Source organism: Dendrobium catenatum, unplaced genomic scaffold (genome assembly GCF_001605985.2).
Source record: "Dendrobium catenatum unplaced genomic scaffold, ASM160598v2 original_scaffold_183010, whole genome shotgun sequence".
Taxonomy (NCBI): domain Eukaryota; kingdom Viridiplantae; phylum Streptophyta; class Magnoliopsida; order Asparagales; family Orchidaceae; genus Dendrobium; species Dendrobium catenatum.
The window spans coordinates 138,687-163,181 of record NW_021501429.1 but is presented as its reverse complement, the minus strand read 5'-3'; the positions used below and the strand labels follow the sequence as shown (position 1 = coordinate 163,181).

General features: G+C 34.7%; 1 protein-coding gene across 4 annotated transcripts in view; it reads left to right on the top strand.

Annotated features, from left to right (window-relative positions):
- Positions 1-24,495, top strand: part of LOC110109290 (calmodulin-binding transcription activator CBT-like) — a 142,168-nt gene that overhangs the window by 92,072 nt on the left and 25,601 nt on the right. For all 4 annotated transcript variants that reach the window (XM_028692354.1, XM_020840285.2, XM_028692355.1 and 1 more), the window contains 3 exons: positions 3,535-3,669; positions 3,734-3,792; positions 16,920-17,243. In XM_028692354.1, coding sequence (XP_028548187.1) covers positions 3,535-3,669; positions 3,734-3,792; positions 16,920-17,243 — 518 coding nt within the window. The remainder of the gene's footprint in view (positions 1-3,534; positions 3,670-3,733; positions 3,793-16,919; positions 17,244-24,495) is intronic.

The window sequence follows — 24,495 nt, the reverse complement described above, 5'->3', positions numbered from 1 at the left end:
ATAAAGTGTGCCATTTTGCTAAATCGATCCATAACGACAAAGACAATCATATTTTCGTGTAGTAACTGGCAGCCCTAACATAAAATCCATAGAAATATCTTCCCACGGTTTATTTGGAATTAGGAGGGGAGTATACAAACTAGTGTTTTGAGATGTTCCTTTGAAAGCTTGACAGATTTTATATTGTTTCACCAGCTTAGCAATTTGCTTTCTCATATGAGGCCATAAATATTTTTCTTCCACTAAAGCAATAGTTTTCCCATGACCAAAATGCCCACCCATGCCCCCACTATGAAGTTCCTGCACAAGTTCTCTTAAAGAATTTTTAGTAATGCAAAGTCTAGAACCTTTAAAAAAAAACCTTGTTGAATGAAAAATTGGCAGATATATCGGTTCATGAAGTGAGACAAGATTCCCAAATATCCTTAAAACCTGGATCATTAGCATAGGTGTCTTTTAAGAAATCGAAGAAAGTTATGGTTGGATAAAATGTTACCAAAAGATGAGATCTCCTACTTAAAGCATCAGCCACTTTGTTTAGCACCACAATTTTATGCTTAATATGAAATGAGTATTCTTGCGGAATGAGGTCCACTTGGCATGTCTTTTGTTTAGATTTTTTTGAGAACCCAAAAATCGCAAAGTTTCATGATCAGTGTTTAAAACAAATTCTCTTTGAATCAAATAACATTTCCAAAATTTAAAAGCTTGAACAATTGCATAAAATTTCAAGTCGTAAGTAGAATATATTGATCAAGAATCATTTAACTTTTCACTAAAGTATGCAATGGGTTTCCCTTCCTGACTAAGCATAGCTCCTATACCAATATGCGAGGCATCACAATCAACTTCAAAGATTTTATCAAAATTTGGCAGACTAAGGATTGAAGCTTGACTCATTTTTGCTTTGATTAGTTGAAAAGTTTATTCAGCTTCAGGTGTCCACTTAAAGATTCCCTTTTTTAAACAATCAGTGATATGAGCAATTAGAGAGCTGAAGTTTTCAATGAACTTACGATAGAAAAAAGCTAGATCATGAAACCTTCTCAGTTCGCTAATGTTTTTAGGAGTAGGCCTGATGTGAAACAATGAAGGAATTGCGTGCGGAAATTAAAATGAAGATTAATTAGAGCGCTGCCAATACAAATTTATCACCAATAAAAGGAAGGATTAAAAGTATTCTAGATAATCAACTTGCTTAGGCAAAGAGTTGCTTTGAGATAACCAAACAATTCATAACATTCAAAGATAAAAGAAATACTTAAATGCTCATAACAAAAATCCCATAATTAATAATGAGAAAATTCACCTTGAGTACCTTCTCACTCGTTCACTCTTTAGCTTTTAGCGGAGAAAAAAGAACCACACGAAGATGGAGAGCACCACTACGAAAAAGGTGACGAAGGACTTCGTTATCGGAGAGGTAGCCGCCGGTGGAAGTGGTGGTGGATGGCGCCCGGTGATCGTCCAAACGTAGTCTTGAAACTGTCGGTCGATGACGCGCACAAGTGATGGAAGAATTCGCTTCAAGGATTCGCCAACTGTTGTCTTCATGCTCAAAACCCCGCGTCAAAGAACGGGTCGGAGGATGTGAGGCTATCGTCGGCGTTGAACACAACCCCCGACTCAAATTCAGGATCCGCCATTCAACATTGAGGTAGGCGGGAAGAAAGAAAAGGAGGAAAGTTGGGCCGTGAGCTAGGGAGATGCAAGGAAAAAATCTGGAATTTGTAATTTCAGATTTTTATAGGCTTGAGGGAGAAGTTATTTTATTATTAAAACTTCCCTAAATTAAATTAAGAGGGGGCAGACTATATTAGGGGGAATTTAAGAAGGTAATACTAGATGCCAGGTGGCAAGGGAGAGAAACACGATAGGGTGGGAGGCGGTCAAAGCAAGGGAAAAAGAGAAGAATTTTTGCTTAATTAGTGGGCCCCCATGGAAACTTAATTAAAATCTGATTTAACTTTCATTTTAAGTAAGCCTCAACTTATCCTCATCGAGAAAGTCACCTATATCTTGTAGTCTACTTGATGTAGACAAAGGGGAGGGCGGGGGGGGGTCAACTCAAGCCCAAAATAATTTATTATTGGCTTCCCTTGAGTTACAAGCTTAATCAAAATGAGCTGAAATTTTAGCTCATTTATGAGTTGGTCTTTAGTTTACTTATTGAACTAAGGGTTAGCTTCATTATTAAGCTAACAATTTTAGTTCATATTTATCTTTATTAAATGGGTTATTCTATAGTAGTTTTTATTATTTTTATTTATGATGTCTCTTTGAATCCCAAAAAAAGTTGTTTCGTTTTCCCATGCCGTGGCTCCTTGGCTTCCACCATGGGCTGCTGTTTTCCGTGCCTTTGCCCCTTGGATTTCCGGCCGGCTGCTGGTTTTCCGAGCCTGGGAGTTTTCCAGTGGCTTTGGCGCCTTGGTTTCGTGCGGCCTCCTTGGCTCCCATGGTTGCTCCTTCGGTTCTTGGGCTTGGGATGTTTTTCCGTGAAAAGCAATAGGGTTTAATGGTTTGTGATGTTTGGAATTCTAATGAGAATTCAATGTTTGTGTCTTTTGGTATTCCCCTTTTATACCTATAAATATGTGGGGCTTGTTATGTTTTAAAAAAGTGAATGAAATGTTATTTTTGGAAAAGCTATAACCTGCGGGTTTGCTTGGAAAAGCTTGCGAGCTTTGTCAGTCTTCTTTCTCATCCCCTCCAGAAATCTTGCGAGCTCTTTCCAACCTTTCTTCTCGGCTTCTAATCTCTTTCATCTCTCTGCAAGTGCCACTCCACCTGTATCCCTCTTCTAATTGCGAAGCAATTTTATGGTGTCATTTTGTTTGCTACTCGTTTAAATTTTAAAGAGTTGTAGGTTTTTTATTTCTAAGTTTATTTTAGGTTTGAAAATGTAAGAGTTTGTTCTAATATCTCTAAGTGATTCCCTTCTATCTTGTTGCTTCGTTGCCTCTTCTTTTGTGGGTTCAAGAGATATAGGCTCCCCCTATATTTTTTTGCCCGCATCACTACTTGTTGATTGATCCATAGTTTTTCTTCCCATAAACATGAAACATAATATTATATATAATTTATTATGTCTACGGACACTATTCATCATTTTTCATTATGTTTATGGATTGCAAAGCAATAAAGTACTATTTTCTATGTCAATGGTATATATGTAAGCTACATACTATAGTGCCATCAAAATACTAAAATAGTTTTCTTTCAACTTGAAAGGAATTAACATCTCATCTAAACTATCACTAGCTCCAAGAAAGCTAAACTCACAATACACTAAATCCCTTAGAAGGTAAATTAACAGTTTAATTAGTTGTAACTTAAATTTAATTGGTCATATGCTCGTGAGATCCGGGAGTACTTACAATTGAGCCACAGGATCTGCTTAAAAGCTAATTATATATTTCTTTTTTTAGTTTCGTTCATCTAACTCTCTAAAATTTATAATGATTTCATGGGGATGCCAGATATTTATTAACCCATCTTCTTAATAAAATTATCTATTTTATCTCTATTTAACAGGTTCAGGTATATTTCTTTCAAAGAAAGAAACCGGGCTTCACATTAAAGAATTAAGCCTACATGACATCAATAACCTTGGCTGGGCGGAGTTAGCTTTAGCATCCGAATATATTGAACCTTGTATGGGCAAAGCAGGTAATATTTCCTAATTGTAGTAAAATGGTCAGAGCTTTTGAAGTTTTAACATTTTTTCCCACAGATGGTGCATTGGACTCCAGCGATTCTGTGCAATTTAAAGCAATCAGCTCCATCCATGATGTAAGTAAATCAACCAGTGATTCTTAACAGCACCAATTGTAGTTTTTTTATTAGATATATGTTGATAAGGTACTTTGTCCAACTTCATTTTATCATGTTTTGTGGTAGCTATGACAGTCTGATTCATTATATTCTGCTTCTGTGAGAAATGCTGCTTCTTGTATCGTAGCTGAACTTTTCTTTGTTTGTTTTTCAATTGCCAGCAATATTTATCCTATGCTAGGAATGTCATTTACTTTGCATTGCTTTTTTTTCCCCACTATCGATTTAGCCCATTGAAGCTTTTAGTTTTACTTTTTCAATTTTTGCTTTGAACGTTTTGGAGTTTTTAGTTTAGTAATGTGTAGAATTTAACATTCTAGGTGTTAGAAGAACATATTTGATACCCATTTGATGAGGATTCCTCGATAGTAATCACTATTGCGCTCCTTTTTATTTCAACAACTTGATATACATATCTTGAATTAATAAAAAAAAAGATATTTATAAAAAAAAGAAACGGGAAATCCGAATAGACGCAACACGTCACAAAGCAACACACCCATTCGACAATTCTATCGATAAAAGACAAGGAAATGGAAAAAAAAACTTACACTTTCGTTCAATTGGCCTTTCCACGCTCGATCAGCCTGCGTGAGTACGACCTACCCACGCCTTTGTCTGCTTGTGCGGGCACTCCCTCCCACACAACCACCCGCACTTTCTCCTGCACCTATGTGGTCCAGCACTGACGTGGTCTAGCACCCACATGTCCGTCTGCACCCATGTGATCCAGCACCTGCACATTCGTCTGCACTTGTGCGATCAAGCGCTAGAAGCCCCCAGCTCGAGCCGTTAACGATCCGACCCGAGCACCTGTCGCTTCGTTTGCCCTTCTCTCGCATGATTTTCTTACTCCTCATACGCCTTCCCGCATGAAATTGCCCTTGCCTTGGATCCAACTCTGGCTCCGTTCCCGAATAGGAATAACCCGCAAACGTGTCCGCTCGTGGGATTGTCTTAGTCCGCTCCGACCACAATTTCCCCCTCACCTTAGTTTTGTCTTTTCCAAATGTAAGTGCAGAGAGTTTTCTCGTATTTTCTCTTTTATAATGCCCAACAAAGCCTTCAATCGCCCATGAATATAAGAAGCCTTTGTGCATAAGAAAAATATATGTAATAATAATAATAATAATAATAATAATAATAATAATAATAATAATAATAATAATAATAATAATAATAATAATAATAATAATAATAATAATAATAATGAAGCAAATAGGTACATCGATTTGAAGACCTACGCCATTTTATTCTTTGATTCGGGCAAGTTTTTTATTTAAAGACCCCATGCCGTTGTATCTTTGATCCGGGTGGGATGATATGTAGTTTGAAGACCTCACGCCGTCGTATCTTTAATTCGGGTGAGAAGAACAACGACAAGTGCTGTCCTAGTCTCTTTTTATGGGGAGAGAATGCACGGAGGCTGCCGGAATTTTAAGAAAGCTATATGTAATAAAAAAATAATAAAAAATAAAATACAAAGCAATAGGTACCACCAATGTGAAGGCTTGCACCATTGTATCTTTGATCCGGGTAGGATTTTAATTCGTAGATCTTGCGCCATTGTATTTTTGATTTGGGCGGGATGATTTTAAATTTGAAAACTTTGCTTCGTCGTATCTTTGATCCGACGAGAAGAAGAACGACATGTGTTGCCCCAACCTCTCCTCCCATGGAGGGACACTGGGAGGCTATTGGATTTTCAAGGAAAATAAAGAGCAGAATTTTAATTAATTAACTTAAAAAAGAAAATTAGTGATTTTAAAAGAATATATTTAGAGCTGTTTTAAAAAATAATTTGAGAGTGCTTGAGAGGCATTTAAATTCGTTGTTCACAAGGAAAGTTTATAATTTCTGTTAAATTAATTGATAATCAATTAATTTATTTGAATAATCATAAAAATACTTTAATTAATTAATTAATTAAATTGAAATTAAACACAATTGTGAATTAAAATTTTCTCAATTAATTAATTAATAAATTAACTTCAAAAAGTGCAATCAATTAAAGAAAAGAGAGAAACAATTATAAATAAATGTTTGCATACAATAGTCCCACTGACTCAAACACTAAACTCAAACTAAAACTCAAGCTTAAAGCTGATGCGGGTTCCAAATACATGCAAACAAACAAACAAATGTCAATTTAGTATTGTTAACAAAACAACAGTGCTAAGGAAGAAGTCAAAGTGCTCTAACAAAACTAGTGTTAAATGTAAAGATGCTGAAGCAAAAAAAGATAAGTGCTGAAGCAAGAACAATAGTGCCGGGGTAGAAGAAATTTGAAAAAAGAAAAATTAAGTAACTGCTGTCAAAATTCACTCTAAATTAATTCTATAGGTAACTTCTAAAAAAATAGTAAATCCTATTCTTAATTAGTTCGTTGGGGAAAACATATAAGTGAAGTAATTGACCCTAAATGTAAACTATAGGCAACTTCCAATAGAAGCGATATGCTTGTTCTTAATTAATTAATTGGGTAAACTTCTAAGTGAAGTAACTAATCCCAACCTAAATCAGCACGCAACTTCCAATGGAAGCAATAAGATTTATCCAAAAAAAAAAACATTATAGGCAACTTCTAATGGAAGCTGTAAGGCTTATATCCAAAACCAAAAAATTACAGACAACATTCAAGGGAAATTATAAGACCTACTGTTTTAATAACTTCCAAGTGAAGAAGTAATTCATAAATCTAAACCAACTTATCCGGCAACTACTAAGAGGAGCTGTAAGCCCCAAACTAAACCAAATTGTTGGGCAACTCTTAAGCGGAGCCGTAAGCCCCAAACTAAGCCAAATTACCGGGAAACTTCTAAGTGGAGCCATAAGCCCCATCCTAAATCAAATTTACTAGCAACTCCTAATCGGAGCCATAAGCTCCATCCAAAATCAAATCTATGGGCCACTTCTAAGCGGAGTCGTGACCTCCATCCTAAATCAAATCTACAGTCAACTCGTAAGCGGAGCCATAAGCCCCATTCTAAATCAAATCTACGAGCAACTCCTAAGCTGTGCCGTGAGCCCCATCTTAAATCTAAAGCCCTAGGAAACTCCTTAAAGTAGCCATAAACCACAAACTTTTACTTAGAATTCTTGAGATGAGGCAACCTATGGTTGCTAATCAGATTCCTTAGATGTTACAACCAATGAATTGTTAGTGATGGAGGATTAAGATCTACGATATTTTTGGGATAACAAAATCATAGGATCTTGATTAGGTCCTTCCATTCCCCCAAATGAGATTAACACTTGAGAGTCCTAAGCTACACTAATGTGATTCATCCTTAGTCAAAAGTTCTCTCATATGAAGTAGGTGTGACAATTAACTATGAGGGCTTGCCCTCATAGGTAATAAGAATCCAGATCTAAATAAGCCGTGATATAATCCTTGTGGGAAATCCTAGTTAATTAAAAATCACTCTGCCTTAAGAAAAATGGAATTCTAAGTCAGAAAAATGGGGTTCACGCTTGAGCACCATTTTTCTTGTGCGAAAAATTCTTGGCGACTCCCTTGGGAATTACTTCTCTCTCTACCTTTGGATGAATCTTCAAAAGATATTATATTTTGGTCTTACACATTACAAACATCTAAGATATAGATGTTCATTTATTTCAAGTTCATATTTTCTTTTGAACATAATTCAGAGTTTGAAATTCAAGTTGACTCTAATCCCTACAAGTTCTGTGACAAGTTGCTTAAATATGACGCCTGTTAATTCCATAATGACTAGAAAGCTGGGTGAGGTATCAAAGGTGTAGTTCCCTCTGGCTATTATCAGTACTGCCTACGTTGGAGCTACTCTCCAGTTCGGAACCTTCTTTAAAGTCATAAAGTTCCATCCTGATAGCAACATCGATGAAGCTGTACTGGCTAGGAAGGTTACTGTTGAAAGAGCTGCAGCACCACAAACTACCAATGGAGAAACTCCCAAAAGAGTCTCCGTGTTTTCAAGGTTGCCTATTGCGCCTGTCATGGTTCCAATAACCAAGAAGAAAGCTTACAGACCCAAATTGAAGTTAGTCATTATTGACCTAACCAATCAGAGCATAAACGAGCTTGAAACTCTTGAAGAGTTTGCTTTTCACCCTAGAAACCACGATGCTAAAGCCTCTACTTTGGGCACCAAAATCTCCAGAAAATCCAGGAGAAAAGCTAATGCTCTCCTTCGAGCTAAAGTCTTGGAAAGACCCTCTGTAATCCAAGAATAGTTGCCTCAACTAGAGGCTAATGTCCCCATCAATAATGGCTTTGAACAATTATGGTAGGTGAAGCGGAATAGTACCAAAGGTGAGATAAAGAAGTTTTTTTGGGAGGTATCCCGCCAACCACAATAGCTATAGAAGAAGGAAGAATTAGTCTCTTTCGTATTTATAAAATATTGAAGGCGGTCAAGGGCATAAATTTGCAGAGAAGATTGAGGAATTCTGTTAATGAAGCCATCCTCCCAAATGCAATTCAATCTTTGAAAGGCAAGGTTTCGGGGTAAAGCCATCCTCCCAAAAAATTCCCCATCTTTCAGGGTAAAGCCACTGTCATTTCCTCTGCAACAAAGATTTCTAAACTGGCAACTCCATTTACATTTTCAATAGTAGACAAGTTTTCATGGGTCATCCAAGTATTGATATTATTCATAGATTTATGTCTATCTTACATTTGATTGGTGATTGCTTTATTAGGCTGCTTGACCCATATTAGAAGAGAAAGAAGGCATAACATTTTTTCCTTCCAATAGTGATGTAGGCAAGGGGAGGGGTCAAAACAAGTTGAGTTTTTTTTTGGTGAGTTTTAATATCCTCTACTAAATGTCAGCTCATTAATATTTAGTAGAGTATTTTAAGCTCATAAATTGAAGATTAATTAGATTAATCCCCTCCTCCTTGTGGCTCTTAGGTTTCTTCCCTTGTGTCTTTTCTCCTTCCCCCTCTTCTTTCTCTTCATTAACTTGACCTTTCATCTCCCTATTGTCATAGTTATTTTAAAAGAATAATTTTAGAGCTGTTTTCAAAAATAATTTGATAATTATTTTTAAGTAGTCTGAGAGTGCTTGAGAGGCATTTAAATTCGTTGTTCACAAGTAAAGGTTATAATTTCAGTTAATTTTAATTGATAATCAATTAATTTAATTGAATAATAATAAAAATACTTTAATTAATTAAGTTGAAATAAAACACAATTTTGAATTAAAAATTTCTCAATTAATTAATTAATAAATTAACTTAAAAAAATGCAATCAATTAAAAAAAATAAGAGAAAAATTACAAATACATGTTTGCACTAAAACACTCTATGGTACAATAGTCCCACTGACTCAAACTAAAACTCAAGCTTCAAGCTGATGCGGGTTCCAAATACATGCAAACAAATAAACAAATGTCAATTTAGTATTATAAACAAAACAACAGTGCTAAGGAAGAAGTCAAAGTGCTCTAACAAAACTACAGTGCTAAAATTAAAGATGTTGTAACTAAAACAGTAATGCTGAAGCAAAAAAAGAGAAGTGCTGAAGCAAGAATAGTAGTGTCGGTAGAAAAAAATTGAAAAAAGAAAAATTAACTGCTGTCAAAATTCACTCTAAATTACTTCTATAGGTAACTTCTAAAAAAATAGTAAATCCTATTCTTAATTAGTTCGTTAGGGAAAACATCTAAGTGAAGTAATAGACAGTAAATTTAAACTATAGGCAACTTCCAATAGAAGTGATATGCTTGTTTTTAATTAATTAATTGGGTAAACTTTTAAGTGAAGTAACTAATCCCAACCTAAATAAACACGCAACTTCCAATAGAAGCAATAAGATTTATCCAAAAAAAAAAAAAACTATAGGCAACTTCCAATGGAAGCATTAAGGCTTATCCAAAACCAAAAAATTACAGACGACATTCAAGGGAAACAATAAGACCTACTTTTTGAATAACTTCCAAGTGAAGAAGTAATTTATAAATCTAAACCAACTTATCGGGCAACTACTAAGATGAGCTCAGGCAACTCCTAAGCGGAGCCGTAAGCCTCGAACTAAGCTAAATTATCGGGAAACTTCTAGGTAGAGCCATAAGCCCCATCCTAAATCAAATATACGGGCAACTCCTAATCGAAGCCATAAGCCCCATCCTAAATTAAATCTATGGGCCACTCCTAAGCGGAGTCGTAACCTCCATCCTAAATCAAATCTACGGTCAACTCATAAGCGGAGCCATAAGCCCCATTCCAAATCAAATCTACGGGCAACTCCTAAGCGGAGCCGTAAGCCCCATCTTAAATCTAAAACCTGGGCAACTCCTAAAAGTAGCCATAAACCCCAACATTTTACTTAGAATTTCTAAGAGGATGCAACCTATGCCTGCTAATCATATTCCTTAGACGTTGCAACCAATGATTTGTTAGTGATGGAGGATTAAGATCTATGATATTTCTGGGATGATGAAATCATAGGATCTTGATTAGGTATCCTCCATCCCCCCAAATGAGATTAACACTTAAGAGTCTTAAGCTACACTAAAGTGATTCATCTTTAGTCGAAGCTTCTCTCGAATGAAGTAGGCGGGGCAAATTAACTATGAGGGCTTGCGCTCATAGGTGGTAAGAATCCAGATCTAAATAAACTGTGATATAATCCTCGTGGGAAATCTGGTTAATTAAAAATAAATCTGCCTTAAGAAAATTGGAATCCTAAGTCTAAAAAGTGGGGTTCATGCTTGAGCGCCATTTTTCATGTGTGAAAAATTCTTGGCGACTCTCCTGGGAATTACTTCTCTCTCTATCTTTGGATGAATCTTCAAAAGAAATTATATTTTGTTCTTAAGCATTACAAACATATATGATATAGATGTTCATTTATTTCAAGTTCATTTTTTCTTTTGAACATAATTTAGAGTTTGAAATTCAGGTTGACCCTAATTCAAAATTCAAGATGACTCTAATCCCTGCAAGTTCTCGGACAAGTTGCTTAAATATGATGCATGTTAATTCCATAATGACTGGAAAGCTGGGTGAGGGATCAAAGGCGTAGTTCCCTCAGGCTATTATCATTACTGCCTATGTTGGAGCTACTCTCCAGTTCGGAACCGTCTTTAAAGTCATAAAGTTCCATCCTGATAGCAACATTGATGAAGCTGCACTAGCTAGGAAGGTTACTGTTGAAATAGCTGTAGCACCACAAATTACCAATGGAGAAGCTCCCAAAAGAGTCTCTGTGTTTTCAAGGTTGTATATTGCGCCTATCATGGTTCCAATCGCTAAGAAAAAGGCTTACAGACCCCAATTGAAGTCATTCATTATTGACCTAACCGATCAAAGCATAAACGAGCTTGAAACTCTTGAAGAGTTTGCTTTTCACCCTGGAAAGCACGATGCTGAATGATGCAGGACTAAAAGGTTTTAAATGTATGCGATAAGAATTGCATGATTTATTGAATAAGTATGTAAGATTAAAATTATTAGCAGTAAAAACGACAAAAGAAAACAAGAGAAGGGTGCCTATGCTTAGGCTAAGCCACTTGTTAAACACTTGGAATATCAAAACAAGTTAGAAGCTCAATAACATGCATAGTAAATAGCTTCAACAAAATCACTAATCTAACAATAAGTTAGCCACATAGAAGGCACGCTCAATTCCTACGTTTATTAAGCTCGACAGTGATAGACGGACAAAACCATAATGAAGTAAAGCAAACCACAAAAGAGAGTTAAACTATGAAAATACAAGAGTAGGAAAATTGGAAGACCTTCGTCGCGGCTTGGACATAATCCTCCACTGAACGGTACCAAATTGCTCCTCTCTGGCTTCGACGAGAGTATCTAGAATGTGCTCCACGTATTCCTCGACGGTGTTGTCGATATTCGGGTTGACATCGAAGAAAGTCGAGTGGAGGATGTGCACGAAACCTTGCTCGTCGTAGGCAAGGCCATAGTCAAGATCGGGATTGGCCATGCATCGATCTCGTTGCGTCAAAGTGTTGAAGGAGGTGTCACTTTGCTGTACTCATCGTTTTCCCTTTGAAATAAAGGGATTTCTCTCAAGAATCCAAGTAGAAGAAAGCAAGGGAAGGTGGTTGGTCAAGGGAAGAGGTTGGGGAGATTAAGTTCAGATTTTGGGAAATTAAAGTGGAGGGAATTGTAACTCAAACACTTCTAATTTCCCCTAGACAAATAAGAAAGAGAAAGAGATTGGGGGGGGTGCGGCGGGTACGAGGGATAGGGAGGAGGAGTTACTTCCAATTGGAGAAGTTCCATATTGAAAATAAATTAAATAGATGGGGCTAGGGGAGAATTTGGCCAAAGGGAGGTGGGGGAAATTTGAATTGTTTCCAAAGTGGGGAGTTGGGTTTTAGGAAACAATTCCTAATCTCCTCCTATAGGGGCCGGAGGCATTATGGGCTCTAGGATGATTGAGGGGGAGATTTGGGTTTCTAAATTTGGGTTTGGAAATTAGGAAAGGATTAATTAAATCCAAATCAAATTTGAAATTTAAATAGGATTTAATTTAGGAACTTTCCTAAAATAGATTTCTTAAATTAGTAAAGAAATTTTCAAATTTAAATTGCATTGAGATTTGAAATTAAGTCTTCCCAAATTAAGAATAATTATTTATGGAAAGGATTCAAGAGGTGATTTGAATTTTGGAGGGAGGATAAGGGAAGAGGGGTTGGCGGTTTGGTGGGCTTAAAGGGATTTCGGTGGGGGTGCTGGAGGGGAGAGGTCAGCCAATGGTATGGGTGGTGGGAGGGGTTTAGGCGATGGTGGTGAGTTGACGAAATGAAAAGGAAAAAGATAAAGTAACAAACCACGAACCCGCCCAACTTCAAGGTTGGTGGGTGATCCAAATTCCCTCTCCTAGGGATTTCTCTCTCCAAACACTCTCAAGATCTCTCAAGAACTCTAGCAGTGGCACAATTTTCTTATCATTCAATCATTAACCTTAGAAGAGAAACATAAGGGCTATAAATAGCCTCGTAACTAAGGACTTAAAATAAAAAGACGACACTGCCCTTAGGGCTTACATACGACCTCCCTTAAGTAAGAGGTAAAAATGGAAAAAAAATAAATACAACATAAATAGCAAGAGGCAAATAACATAATAAAAATAAATACATGAAATGACTAAAAAATACATCGACTCGATTGTGATCGTAGATCGACGGCCACGCCTCTGATATACTTTCCATGCTCTGATGTTCCTATCACTGAAGCCTCTTCTTTGGGCACCAAATCCTCTAGAAAAGCCAGGAGAAAAGCTAATGCTCTCTTTCGAGCTAAAGGTTTTGAAAGACCCTCTGTAATCCAAGAATAGTTGCCTCCGTTGGAGGCTAATGTCCCCATCAATAATGGCTTTGAACAATTATGGTAGGTGAAGAGGAATAGTACCAAAGGTGAGATAAAGAAGCCTTTTTGGGAGGTATCCCGCCAACCACAACAGCTATAGAAGAAGGAAGAATTAGTCCCTTCCGCATTTATAACATGTTGAAGGCTGTCAAGGGCATAAATTTGCAGGGAAGATTGAAGAAGTCTGTTAATGAAGCCATCCTCCCAATTGCAATTCAATCTTGAAAAGGCAAGGTTTTGGGGTAAAGCCATCCTCCCAAAAAATTCCTCACCTTTCAGGGTAAAGCCACTGTCATTTCCTCTGAAACTAAGATTTCTAAGCTGGCAATTCCATTTACATTTTCAATAGTAGACAAGTTTTCTTGGGTCATCCAAGTATTGATATTATTCATAGATTTATGTCTATCTTGCATTTGATTGGTGATTGCTTTATTAGGCTGCTTGACCCATATGAGAAGAGGAAGGAGGCAGAACATTTTTCCTTCCAATAGCTTCAACAACATTATGATGAGCACACGCAAAAATAGAGTTAGCAATAACTTTTAACCTAAATGCTTAAGAAGGATTCACAGGGAGGCAAAAAGTAGAGGGGCTTAGGCAAAACATGAGATAAAAGGCGGCCACTAGTATCATTATTTAGTAGCAAAAGAAGAATACAAGGATGATCCATTCTCTGGAAAGGCGAGATATCCATCCTTAGCAAAGGTGAAGCCGATGGAAGTCCAACATAGGAGTTCATGGATGCGAGAAATAAGGCTAGACATTGACACTAGAAGATGTCAACATTAATCAATGGGCCCCAAGAAAAGGGGCCTAAGAAAAGAAGATGACAGAGTATAAATGCTTGATTGACAACAACGACAACCGAAGGAAACCCTAGGAAGTGCCGGGCTCAATGGGCTTAAGTGAAAGTTAATAAATAATGAAATTCATATGGCTTAATGCCTGCTTAGGGTTTTAAATTTTTTTTTTCTATATATATTCTTTAGAATTTGTTGGTGTTGTGGGTTATATTATGGTAAAGATTGATATGAGTGGCTATAGTTTTTAAAAGATTACTTCAAGTAAATGCAGCTTTAATATTAATTGATTTAGGAGTAGATAAATTTGATGTTAAGTTGACGATGAACCATTCATGATAATCACTTTGCTAAATGTTTTTCTTTTTCCATGATTCCAATCCCTTGAGAGGATGCATTATACAACAACAACAACATCAAGCCTTTATCCCGCTACATGAATCCTTTTTCTCCATTGTGTCCGGTTAAGAGTCAAATTCTCATTTAGATCTAATAAAGAAAGGTCATTTCTCATATTTTCTTACTAAGTATTTTTGGTCTACCTCTACTGTTCTTAAAATGGGCTATACTCTCCTAACCGGGTCATCAGAAGGCCGTCATTTCATGTGACCAAACCATTTAAGGCGACTCTTTCTAATCTTATATGCCACTGGAGCTACTTCAACTTTTCACGTTTATGTTCATTTCATGTCCTATCTCTAAGAGTAAAGCCACTCATCCACATGAGCATCCTAATCTCTGCAACACTTAATATTATACTTCTCTTTTAATGGCAACATTATGCGCCATAAAGTATTATATGTCTAACCACCATCTTATAGAATTTTTCCTTATGTTTAAGTGATACTTTTTTAATACACAAGCCTGATGCATTCGTCAACTTCATCCATCCAACATGAATTCTACTATTAATATCCCCATCTATTTCACCATCACTCTGAACAATAGACCTAAGATATCTAAAACGTGTACTCTTATTAATGACTTAATCGTCCAAAGTCACAAAACCCCCACTAGATCTATTATCACTAAAATTACTCCATGTATTCGGTTTTAGATCTTCTCAAACGAAAATCTTTAGACTCTAAGATTGACCTCCATAATTCAAGTTAACCTTCAACTTCCTCTTTAGTTTATCAACAAGAAGAATATCGTTAGCAAAAAGCATACACTAGGGAGCATCATCTTGCAAATCTCTAATAAGAACATCCATGACTAAAGCAAAAAGATATTGGCTTATGGCTGATCCTTGATGTAATCCAACTAAATTTAAAAAAATACTTGGTCAAACCATCTTGTGTTTGAATACAAGTAATATGTCCAGCATACATATCATCAGGTCCTCTCTAACTTCTGTTTTAATAACACGCCGGTAAAAAAAAAATCTCTATTTTCATTTTAAGTATTAACGTCACTAAAGTCAATCATATTTTCACAATCTTTATTAAAAAATTTAGCAAAATATCTCATCCACCATTGTTGAATATCCTATTCTAAAAAAAGTACTTTTTTATTTTCATCCTTAATGCACTTCACTTAAACTAAATATTTACTGCTCCTATGTCGTTGTTTGACTAGCTTAAACATATATTTTTCGCCCCCTTTAGTATCTAATCTATTATAGAAACTATTCAAAGCTAAAGTCTTTGCATCGCTGAATGCTTTCCTAGACTTCTTACGGGCAACTTTATAACTTTCCCAATTTTTAGAATTTTTTCATCTAACCAATTTTTATAAGAGAACTTATTTTTTATCTTTTCTTGCACATTTTGATGCCATCATCAACTATTTTTACTATTATAAGCTTTTCCAGTAATTATACAACAACAACATCAAACCTTTATCCCACTATATGGGGTCAGCTACATGAATCCTTTTTCTCCAATGTATTCGGTTAAGAGTTAAATTCTCATTTACATCTAATAAAGAAAGGTCGCTTTTAAATTTTCTAACTTTCTAACCAAGTCTTTTTAGATCTACTTATAACTTTCTTAACATAGGTTAAATATATACATTTACTCTCCTAACCAAGTCATTAGAAGGCCGCCATTTTATTTTTACCAAACCATCTAAGGTGACTCTCTCTAATCTTATCAGCCAATTAATATAGTTGCAGGATGCTTTGCTAGAAGGATTTTATGTGAATTTGTGGAAGGATTTCCATGCCTTTTTTGGAATTGTGTTGTGGAAATGAGAGAATGATGTAAGAGGTGAGAAGAGATTGGGTGGAGAGTGAGAAACCCGATTGGGATGGAGAGAGATAACACACTTGTGAAACCGTGAAGGTAGAGAGAGGGATCTGATGGATAAAAGCTAAGGTGGAGGATATTTTTTCTGGCGGGGGAGGTTGGGGGGGGATCTATCAAATACAATTCATCATTTTTATTCAATTAATAGTCTTAAAACCTCCATTTATAGAAATAGGGTTCCAAAGAAAAAAATAAATTGATTTGATTCAAATCTAGATTCTTAGAATTTTATCATCTAATTTTAAAATAAAATATTTCTAACATGAAGTAAAATAAAACTTAAATAAAGGCCAAAAACTGATTGAAAAATTCATAAAATTCATAGAAAAATGTTAGAATAATTTTGATGCCTGTCTTTGCTACATAATGTATTCCGTATTTGGTTATTGATTTACTTATTACACTTTATTCTCTCATGCTAAGTTTTATGCCTTCTGTCTCTGATTATTATTCCTCGTGTTTTGTGCTGCTTCTACTAGAGATGTATGGGTGTGTATGGTTTTCTATCAACTTCTTTTATTTAGAAAACATGCTGTATCATAATGTTGAACAAACCAACTTTAATGCTGCATCTCATCATTTTTATGCATTCCTGAGTCTTTAGCTGCTACATTTTGTTTAACTTTTTATGGGATAGTTTCATTTCATTCCAAGCAGCTTCCCTTCATCCAACTAACTTAGTTGTTTGTGATGGTTTTCATGGTTGATAAGCAAGGAGGGACTGAATATCTTGAGACTCCGGATGATCAAGGATTGCCTTCTGTGCTGCTAAATACCAGCAACCTGAAAATGATGTCACAGATTGTCAGCGACGGGCCTAAAATGTTTGATGATGACATCTTCAATAACAAAAATGGATTTGAGCAGTGGGATAGCTTAAAAAAGGACTCTTTTGGTACATTGGAAGCTCCACTGATTTCAAATGGCAATGGGTCAAATTTATTTAGGGCTATGGATCAGTCTTCTGTTCTCCAACAAATCTTCACTATTAATGAGGTTTCCCCTGAATGGGGATATTCTACAGTGGAAACCAAGGTTGTATACAATTTTTCCCCTTTACCATTTTTGCATCATTTAGTTGTGCTATTTTACTATAGAGAAAAAGATAAAAAATGATCTCTTAACTATTTATGAAGGACTAAAATGATCCTCAACTATATTAAAGAATCATTTTAGTTCCTCAAGTCTTTGAAATGGAATCAAAATAGTTGGTACGACTTTTTTGGTTCCTCATTAAGGAGTTAAGGGTCCAAAATGATTCTTTAATATGGAGAGATCATTTAATCTTTGATAAAAAGTCAAGAGATCATTTTGATCATTTTCTTTTTTACTATAATTATCAATTATGCCTTAAATTTACATTTTGGTTGTTCAATCATTTATGCTTCTTAAATATATTCTTAAAAAGGAAATAACTTATATTTTAAACAATATTGATTATATATGCCATTTCAAATCATGCATGCTCTACTTTATAAATCATAAGTCCATCTATATTTGCCTTATAACAACCAGTTGGGGTGGGTGGGCCTTTATGAAATGTCATTTTTCTTTTTCTACCCACCCCAAAGTTCACAAGATGGGATTTATTATGATGTAGTCAATATTCAAATATAAGACCTTGGCAACAACTTCCAACAGTCTTGCCAAATTGGATTAGGTGGATCCTGCAAAATCTCATTTTTCATTTGTTTTTATTGAATGTTCCATGAGGTGTTTGCTGCTTTGTTTTTTGATCTTTTTAATTTCTAGTTATGTTACATTTGGTCTACTTCTTTTTCTTCTTAAATCTTCTATCATAATTTTTTCTAGCTTACTTAATGGTGCACATTGTACTTTACATTGCATATACCTAAACCATCCAATGCTATTTTCCACTACTTAATCTGCATTAAGTGTCAAGTCCTTGGTCTCTCTAATACAATCATTTTTTTAAAATTTATGCCTAATAGTCTTACCAAACATTCGTCTTAATATTCATACTTCTGTCACATTCAGTTTGGCTATCGATGAATTCTATATCACGTAGCACTTATTCCATATATCATAGCAAGATTGATAACATTTTCATAAAATTTACCTTTAATCCTTTGTCATATTTTCTTCTTATTTGGTACTCTTGAAGAAATACCCTTTAATCAAATAGCTTTTACTGTAGAAATTACATAATTGAGTAGAATCCCATTCTTTATATAATATGCTTCAGATACTTAAATCTATCACACTTACATATTTCACTTGATCTTCATTTATATTGACTGATAATTATCAATTTCCCATTCACTAAAATTGCACATTATATTAAATATTCTCTATATGTATTTCCATAGCTAATACAAAAAACATGACTTATAACCATTGATGTAATTCTATACGGGACTCTTTAATCATTCCATAGATCATTCTAATATTAGAAAATACATCCCTTTGACAAATCTTTTTCTATAGTGCACAATGTTAATATACAATTGGTATTCTCTTTAGAAGTACTTTTTTTGGCTGAGTAAAAGAATTTTTGTATTTTATTAAGTTTAGGAGAGTTTATGGTGGGTGGAAAGAGTTTTATTTTTTTCATTGCATCCCACGCTTGCATCTCTTATATAGTGCAAATATCTAATTATGCCCTCCCTTAGACCATGTTTAAGCATTTACTGGAGGGGTTTTCCTCAGTAAGAAAAGTTTTTGAGACTGGAAAGGGATGAATACCATTTATTTACCATGATGGTTGGTGTGTAAGCAAACTTGTATGTTTGACAAATAGGACAGTCATTTGTTTAATGTTCATTTATATATATTTTTTTATTTAGATAATTGAATAAGCTTAGCATTTAAATATATATGCTAGAAGCCATTATTCTATTTTTTTGTTTCATTTATGTCATTCTACAAGATAATCTTTGTTGTCTGGAAGGTTGCTTGATAAGAGCTTGATTAAATTCTCATGAATGCTTATTTAATAGCTTATTTATTACCTATATCGTTGTTCATTTTACATAACTTGTTCCTATCCTTCACTAAATCAATATATTGATCAAGTGATACCTATTATAGAAGTTTATAGTTTGAGCAAATTACTAGTCTATTCAATAGATCGATTTAGCTTCTTTTTCAGTTTCCCATTAATGATTAATTTGATTTAAACAATAAACATACTGGATGTAATGAACAAGTATCTTTAAGAAATCTATGCAGAAGTTAATATTAGATGATACATTATTGTATATATAAATTAATATCATCTCACATAAATTTAAATAGGTTCAATTAAAGCTTGGAGAAAATTATTGAACACGAGTTGTTTTATAGCTTGGCTTATGCTTGCTACGCAAATAAACGAGCCTGTGCATAGTAGTATTCAACTCATTTGGATTCTTTAAGCACTTTAAAAATGTACTTTTTGCCGATGTTGATGATTTTGTGGTATTAAATGCTATCAAATTTATTTAATATATTATTTGGATGAAAGATATAGTTATATCTATGCATTACTTTAGGATCATAATTTTTTAAAACAGATCCCAAATTCTTGAAATATAGTTTCGCACAACTAACCAGATGATTCATGTATGTTGTATGATACTTTTAATATGTATATGCTGTCTTGATGCAACCTTTGTACAAAGTAAATCTTTTGCACTTAGATCTAAAAAATCTGGCAGATAAGCTACGGACAATAAATAAAATAAACTACATGATACATGATTAAGTTTTGTTCTGTTTTTTTTTTTTTTATTTTTTTTTTTAATACTTTATGGATGAAAAGCTTAACCATCAAGCTACAATATTGATTATGATATTACTGTTCGCTACTTATACTGCAACATTTAGATATGTGATAATATCACCAAATTTTGTTTGATAAGATGAATGCTCTTGAAAAGAAACTTTTCTAATTAATCATTCTTACGATTACTTTTTTATGGCTCAACACAATCAAATTTACTGAAAGACCCATCTTTTGAGCAATATATTTGGTCCCTTCTCTAAAAAGTAAAAATTGCTATTTATTTGGCTCTATTCATTCATTGCTTAACAAACCAATCAAGTGGAGTGCAAATGGTCCTTTGACCACTAGTGAGCCTGAAGGATCAGTTCTCGATGCCTTCAGGTAAGCAAAATGTAATGAAGCAGGAGATATAGAGCCTATGGGAACTCTGGGGATTACCCTCAAGGTTTTGGCGGCAAGGAGTGATAAGTAAATGCAAAGCTGGGAGACCTATTTCTTGGGACATAAGGTTAGCAAATGACTTCTTTTATGTTGACTGCAATCGGCATCTTGGCAACATTTTCCACACTCTTGACAGAACCCAGGCAGGTAGACCACTTATAATTTTCGCAGTTCATGGCCTAAAAAATATCAGTTGCCTTCCTAGTTGACATTTAGCAGTCCTTTCTGGAACCCCCTCATAGATGAAAAGCAATGACCACCCTTCTCTTCTTTGCCACTGCATTAGCCAATCAACAGCTACTTAGCTCTTTCTGCTGAATTTCCTTCATCACGTGACCATCTCCCACTGCTACCTCCACAGAAGCAAGTGTTGGGCATGCCTCTATCTTCTGCTTGTTCAGTAGCAACAGGAAGGTGGAGGAGCTTAGGAAGAAATAATTAAGCATTTCTTTACTCAACTGCTTCTTTGTGTCTTGTAATACCATGCAGCTCTATAAACATCCTCTGTTAGTTTACAGAATTTTGGCCTCTTTAGTACCATTGTTGACCTGTAACTGTATACAAAAAAAAATAATAATAATAACGTACCTGTTCGGCGCCGAATTCCGCACGTCGCTCACGACTGATGTTGCGTCCTCACATCTCCGCACGATTTAGTGTCGTTAATAGGGAGAGGGAAGCAAGGCATTCGGTTCTCCCCACTCTGGCTCTCCCGCACTCTCTCCCCCGACATCTCTCTCACTCTTGCTCTCGCTCTCTTCTCCCTGTGCGAATCAGAGGTTACGACATTAGGATCGGAAGCAATGATTGGAGCTCGCCTCTCCTTCGGCTCCATCATTGCCGCTCGAATTCGCTCATTCGACGTTATTTCCTTCCTGTTGGAGCGGAAGTTCCGACATTTTGATCGAAAAAACCAACGGGAGCTCGCTGGCTGGAACTCGCTTGCTGGGACGGTAACTTTCTCCCTTCCAGCGGCTTCTTCGGCCTGTTCGGCCGCGCCCCTTGACGGATCGGAAGTTACGATCATTTCGATCGGAAGCAACAATCGGGAGCTCGCTTGCTGGGACGCCTTCCCTTCCTGTTGAATCGAAAGCTGCGACAGTTTGATCGGAACAACAACAGAAGCTCGCCGACTGTGAAATTAACTTTCTGCCTTTCGCCGCTTCTTCGGCAAACCCGTGGCTGTCCGACTCGGCTCCGCCAACGACTTTCCCTCTCAGTAGGATCGGAAGTTACTACATTTCGATCGGAACCACAACAGGGAGCTCGCCGGCCGTGAAGGTAACCTTCTCCTTCTCGCGTGCTGCCACGGCCAAATCCCCTAAATCTGCTGAACATAGAGAGGGTAGAGGGAGAGATGGTTTAATTTATTTTAATTAAAATGAATTTTAATTAATTTTAATTATAATTATTTTTAATTAATTATAGTTACTATAATTAATTTTAATTAGTTTAATTAGATAATTATAATTAATGATTAGTTAATTATAATTAATTTAATTAATTTAATTTTAATTAATTACAACTTTTTAAATTAATTACAATTGATTATTATTAATTAATTAAATTTAATTAATATTAATTAATTTTAATTAATTAAAGATAAAATATGATTAATTATTTTAATTAATTAAAATAATTAATTAATTTATTATAATTAATTAAAACAATTATAATTAAATATTTATTTTATATATAATTTTTCTAGCTTACTTAATGGTGCACATTGTACTTTACATTGCATATACCTAAACCATCCAATGCTATTTTCCACTACTTAATCTGCATTAAGTGTCAAGTCCTTGGTCTCTCTAATACAATCATTTTTTTAAAATTTATGCCTAATAGTCTTACCAAACATTCGTCTTAATATTCATACTTCTGTCACATTCAGTTTGGCTATCGATGAATTCTATATCACGTAGCACTTATTCCATATATCATAGCAAGATTGATAACATTTTCATAAAATTTACCTTTAATCCTTTGTCATATTTTCTTCTTATTTGGTACTCTTGACGAATTACCTTTTAATCAAATAGCTTTTACTGTAGAAATTACATAATTGAGTAGAATCCCATTCTTTATATAATATGCTTCAGATACTTAAATCTATCACACTTACATTTTTCACTTGCTCTTCATTTATATTGACTGATAATTTATCAATTTCCCATTCACTAAAATTGCACATTATATTAAATATTCTCTATAAGTATTTTCATAGATAATACAAAAAACTTGACTTATAACCATTGATGTAATTCTATACGGAACTCTTTAATCATTCCATATATCATTCTAATATTAGAAAATGCATCCCTTTGACAAATCTTTTTCTATAGTGCACAATGTTAATATACAATTGGTATTCTCTTTAGAAGAAGTCCTTTTTTGGCTGAGTAATAGAATTTTTGTATTTTATTAAGTTTAGGAGAGTGTATGGTGGGTGGAAGAATTTTTTTTTTCATTGCATCCCACGCTTGCATCTCTTATATAGTGCAAATATCTAATTATGCCCTCCCTTAGACCATGTTTAAGCATTTACTGGAGGAGCTTTCCTCAGTAAGAAAAGTTTTTGAGACTGGAAAGGGATGAATACCATTTATTCACCATGATTGTTGGTGTGTAAGCAAACTTGTATGTTTGACAAATAGGTCTGTCATTTGTTTAATGTTCATTTTTTTTAGATAATTGAATAAGCTTAGCATTTAAATATATATGCTAGAAGCCATCATTCTATTTTATTGTTTCATTTATTTCATTCTACAAGATAATCTTTGTTGTCTGGAAAGTTGCTTGATAAGAGCTTCATTAAATTCTCATGAATGCTTATTTAACAGCTTATTTATTGTGTATATCGTTGTTCATTTTACATAACTTGTTCCTATCCTTCACTAAATCAATATATTGATCAAGTCATACCTATTATAGAAGTTTATAGTTTGAGCAAATTACTAGTCTATTCAATAGTTCGATTTAGCTTCTTTTTTAGTTTTCCATTAATGATTAATTTGGTTTAAAAAGGGTCAATAAACATATTAGATGTAATGAACAAGTATCTTTAAGAAATCTATGCAGAAGTTAATATTAGATGATACATTATTGTATATATAAATTATTATCATCTCACATAAATTTAATTAGGTTCAATTAAAGCTTGGAGAAAATTATAGGACACGAGTTGTTTTATAGATTGGCTTATGCTTGCTAAGCAAATAAACGAGCCTGTGCTTAGTAGAATTCAACTCATTTGGATTCTTTAAGAACTTTAAAAATATACTTTTTGCCGATGTTGATGATTTTGTGGTATTAAATGCTATCAAATTTATTTAATATATTATTTGGATGAAAGATATAGTTATATCTATGTATTACGTTAGGATCATAAATTTTTAAAACAAATCCCAAATTCTTGAATTATAGTTTCGCACAACTGGCCAGATGATTCATGTATGAAACTTTTAATATGTATGCTGTCTTGATGCAACCTTTGTACACAGTAAATCTTTTGCACTTAGATCTAAAAAGCTTTGCACAAAGTAAACAGATAAGCTACGGACAATAAATAAAATAAACTACATAAAACATGATTAAGGTTTTTTTTTTCTTTTTAAATTTTTTGGATGAAAAGCTTAACCATCAGGCTACAATATTGATTATGATATTACTGTTCGCTACTTATACTGCAACATTTAGATATGTGATAATATCACCAACTTTTGTTTGATAAGATAAATGCTCTTGAAAAGAAACTTTTCTAATTAATCATTCTTACAATTACTTTTTTTTTTTGTCTCAACACAATCAAATTTACTGAAAGAACCATCTTTTGAGCAATATATTTGGTCCCTTCTAAGAAGTATTGATATTTATTTGGCTCCATTCATTCATTGCTTAACAAACCAATCAAGTGGAGTGCAAATGGTCCTGTGATCACTAGTGAGCCTTAAGGGCCAGTTCTCGATGCCTTAAGGTAAACAAAATGTAATGAAGCAGGAGAGATAGAGCCTATGGGAACTCTTGGGATTACCCTCAAGGTTTTGGCGAAAAGGAGTGATAAGTAAATGCAAAGCTGGGAAACCTATTTCTTGGGACATAAGGTTAGCAAATGACTTC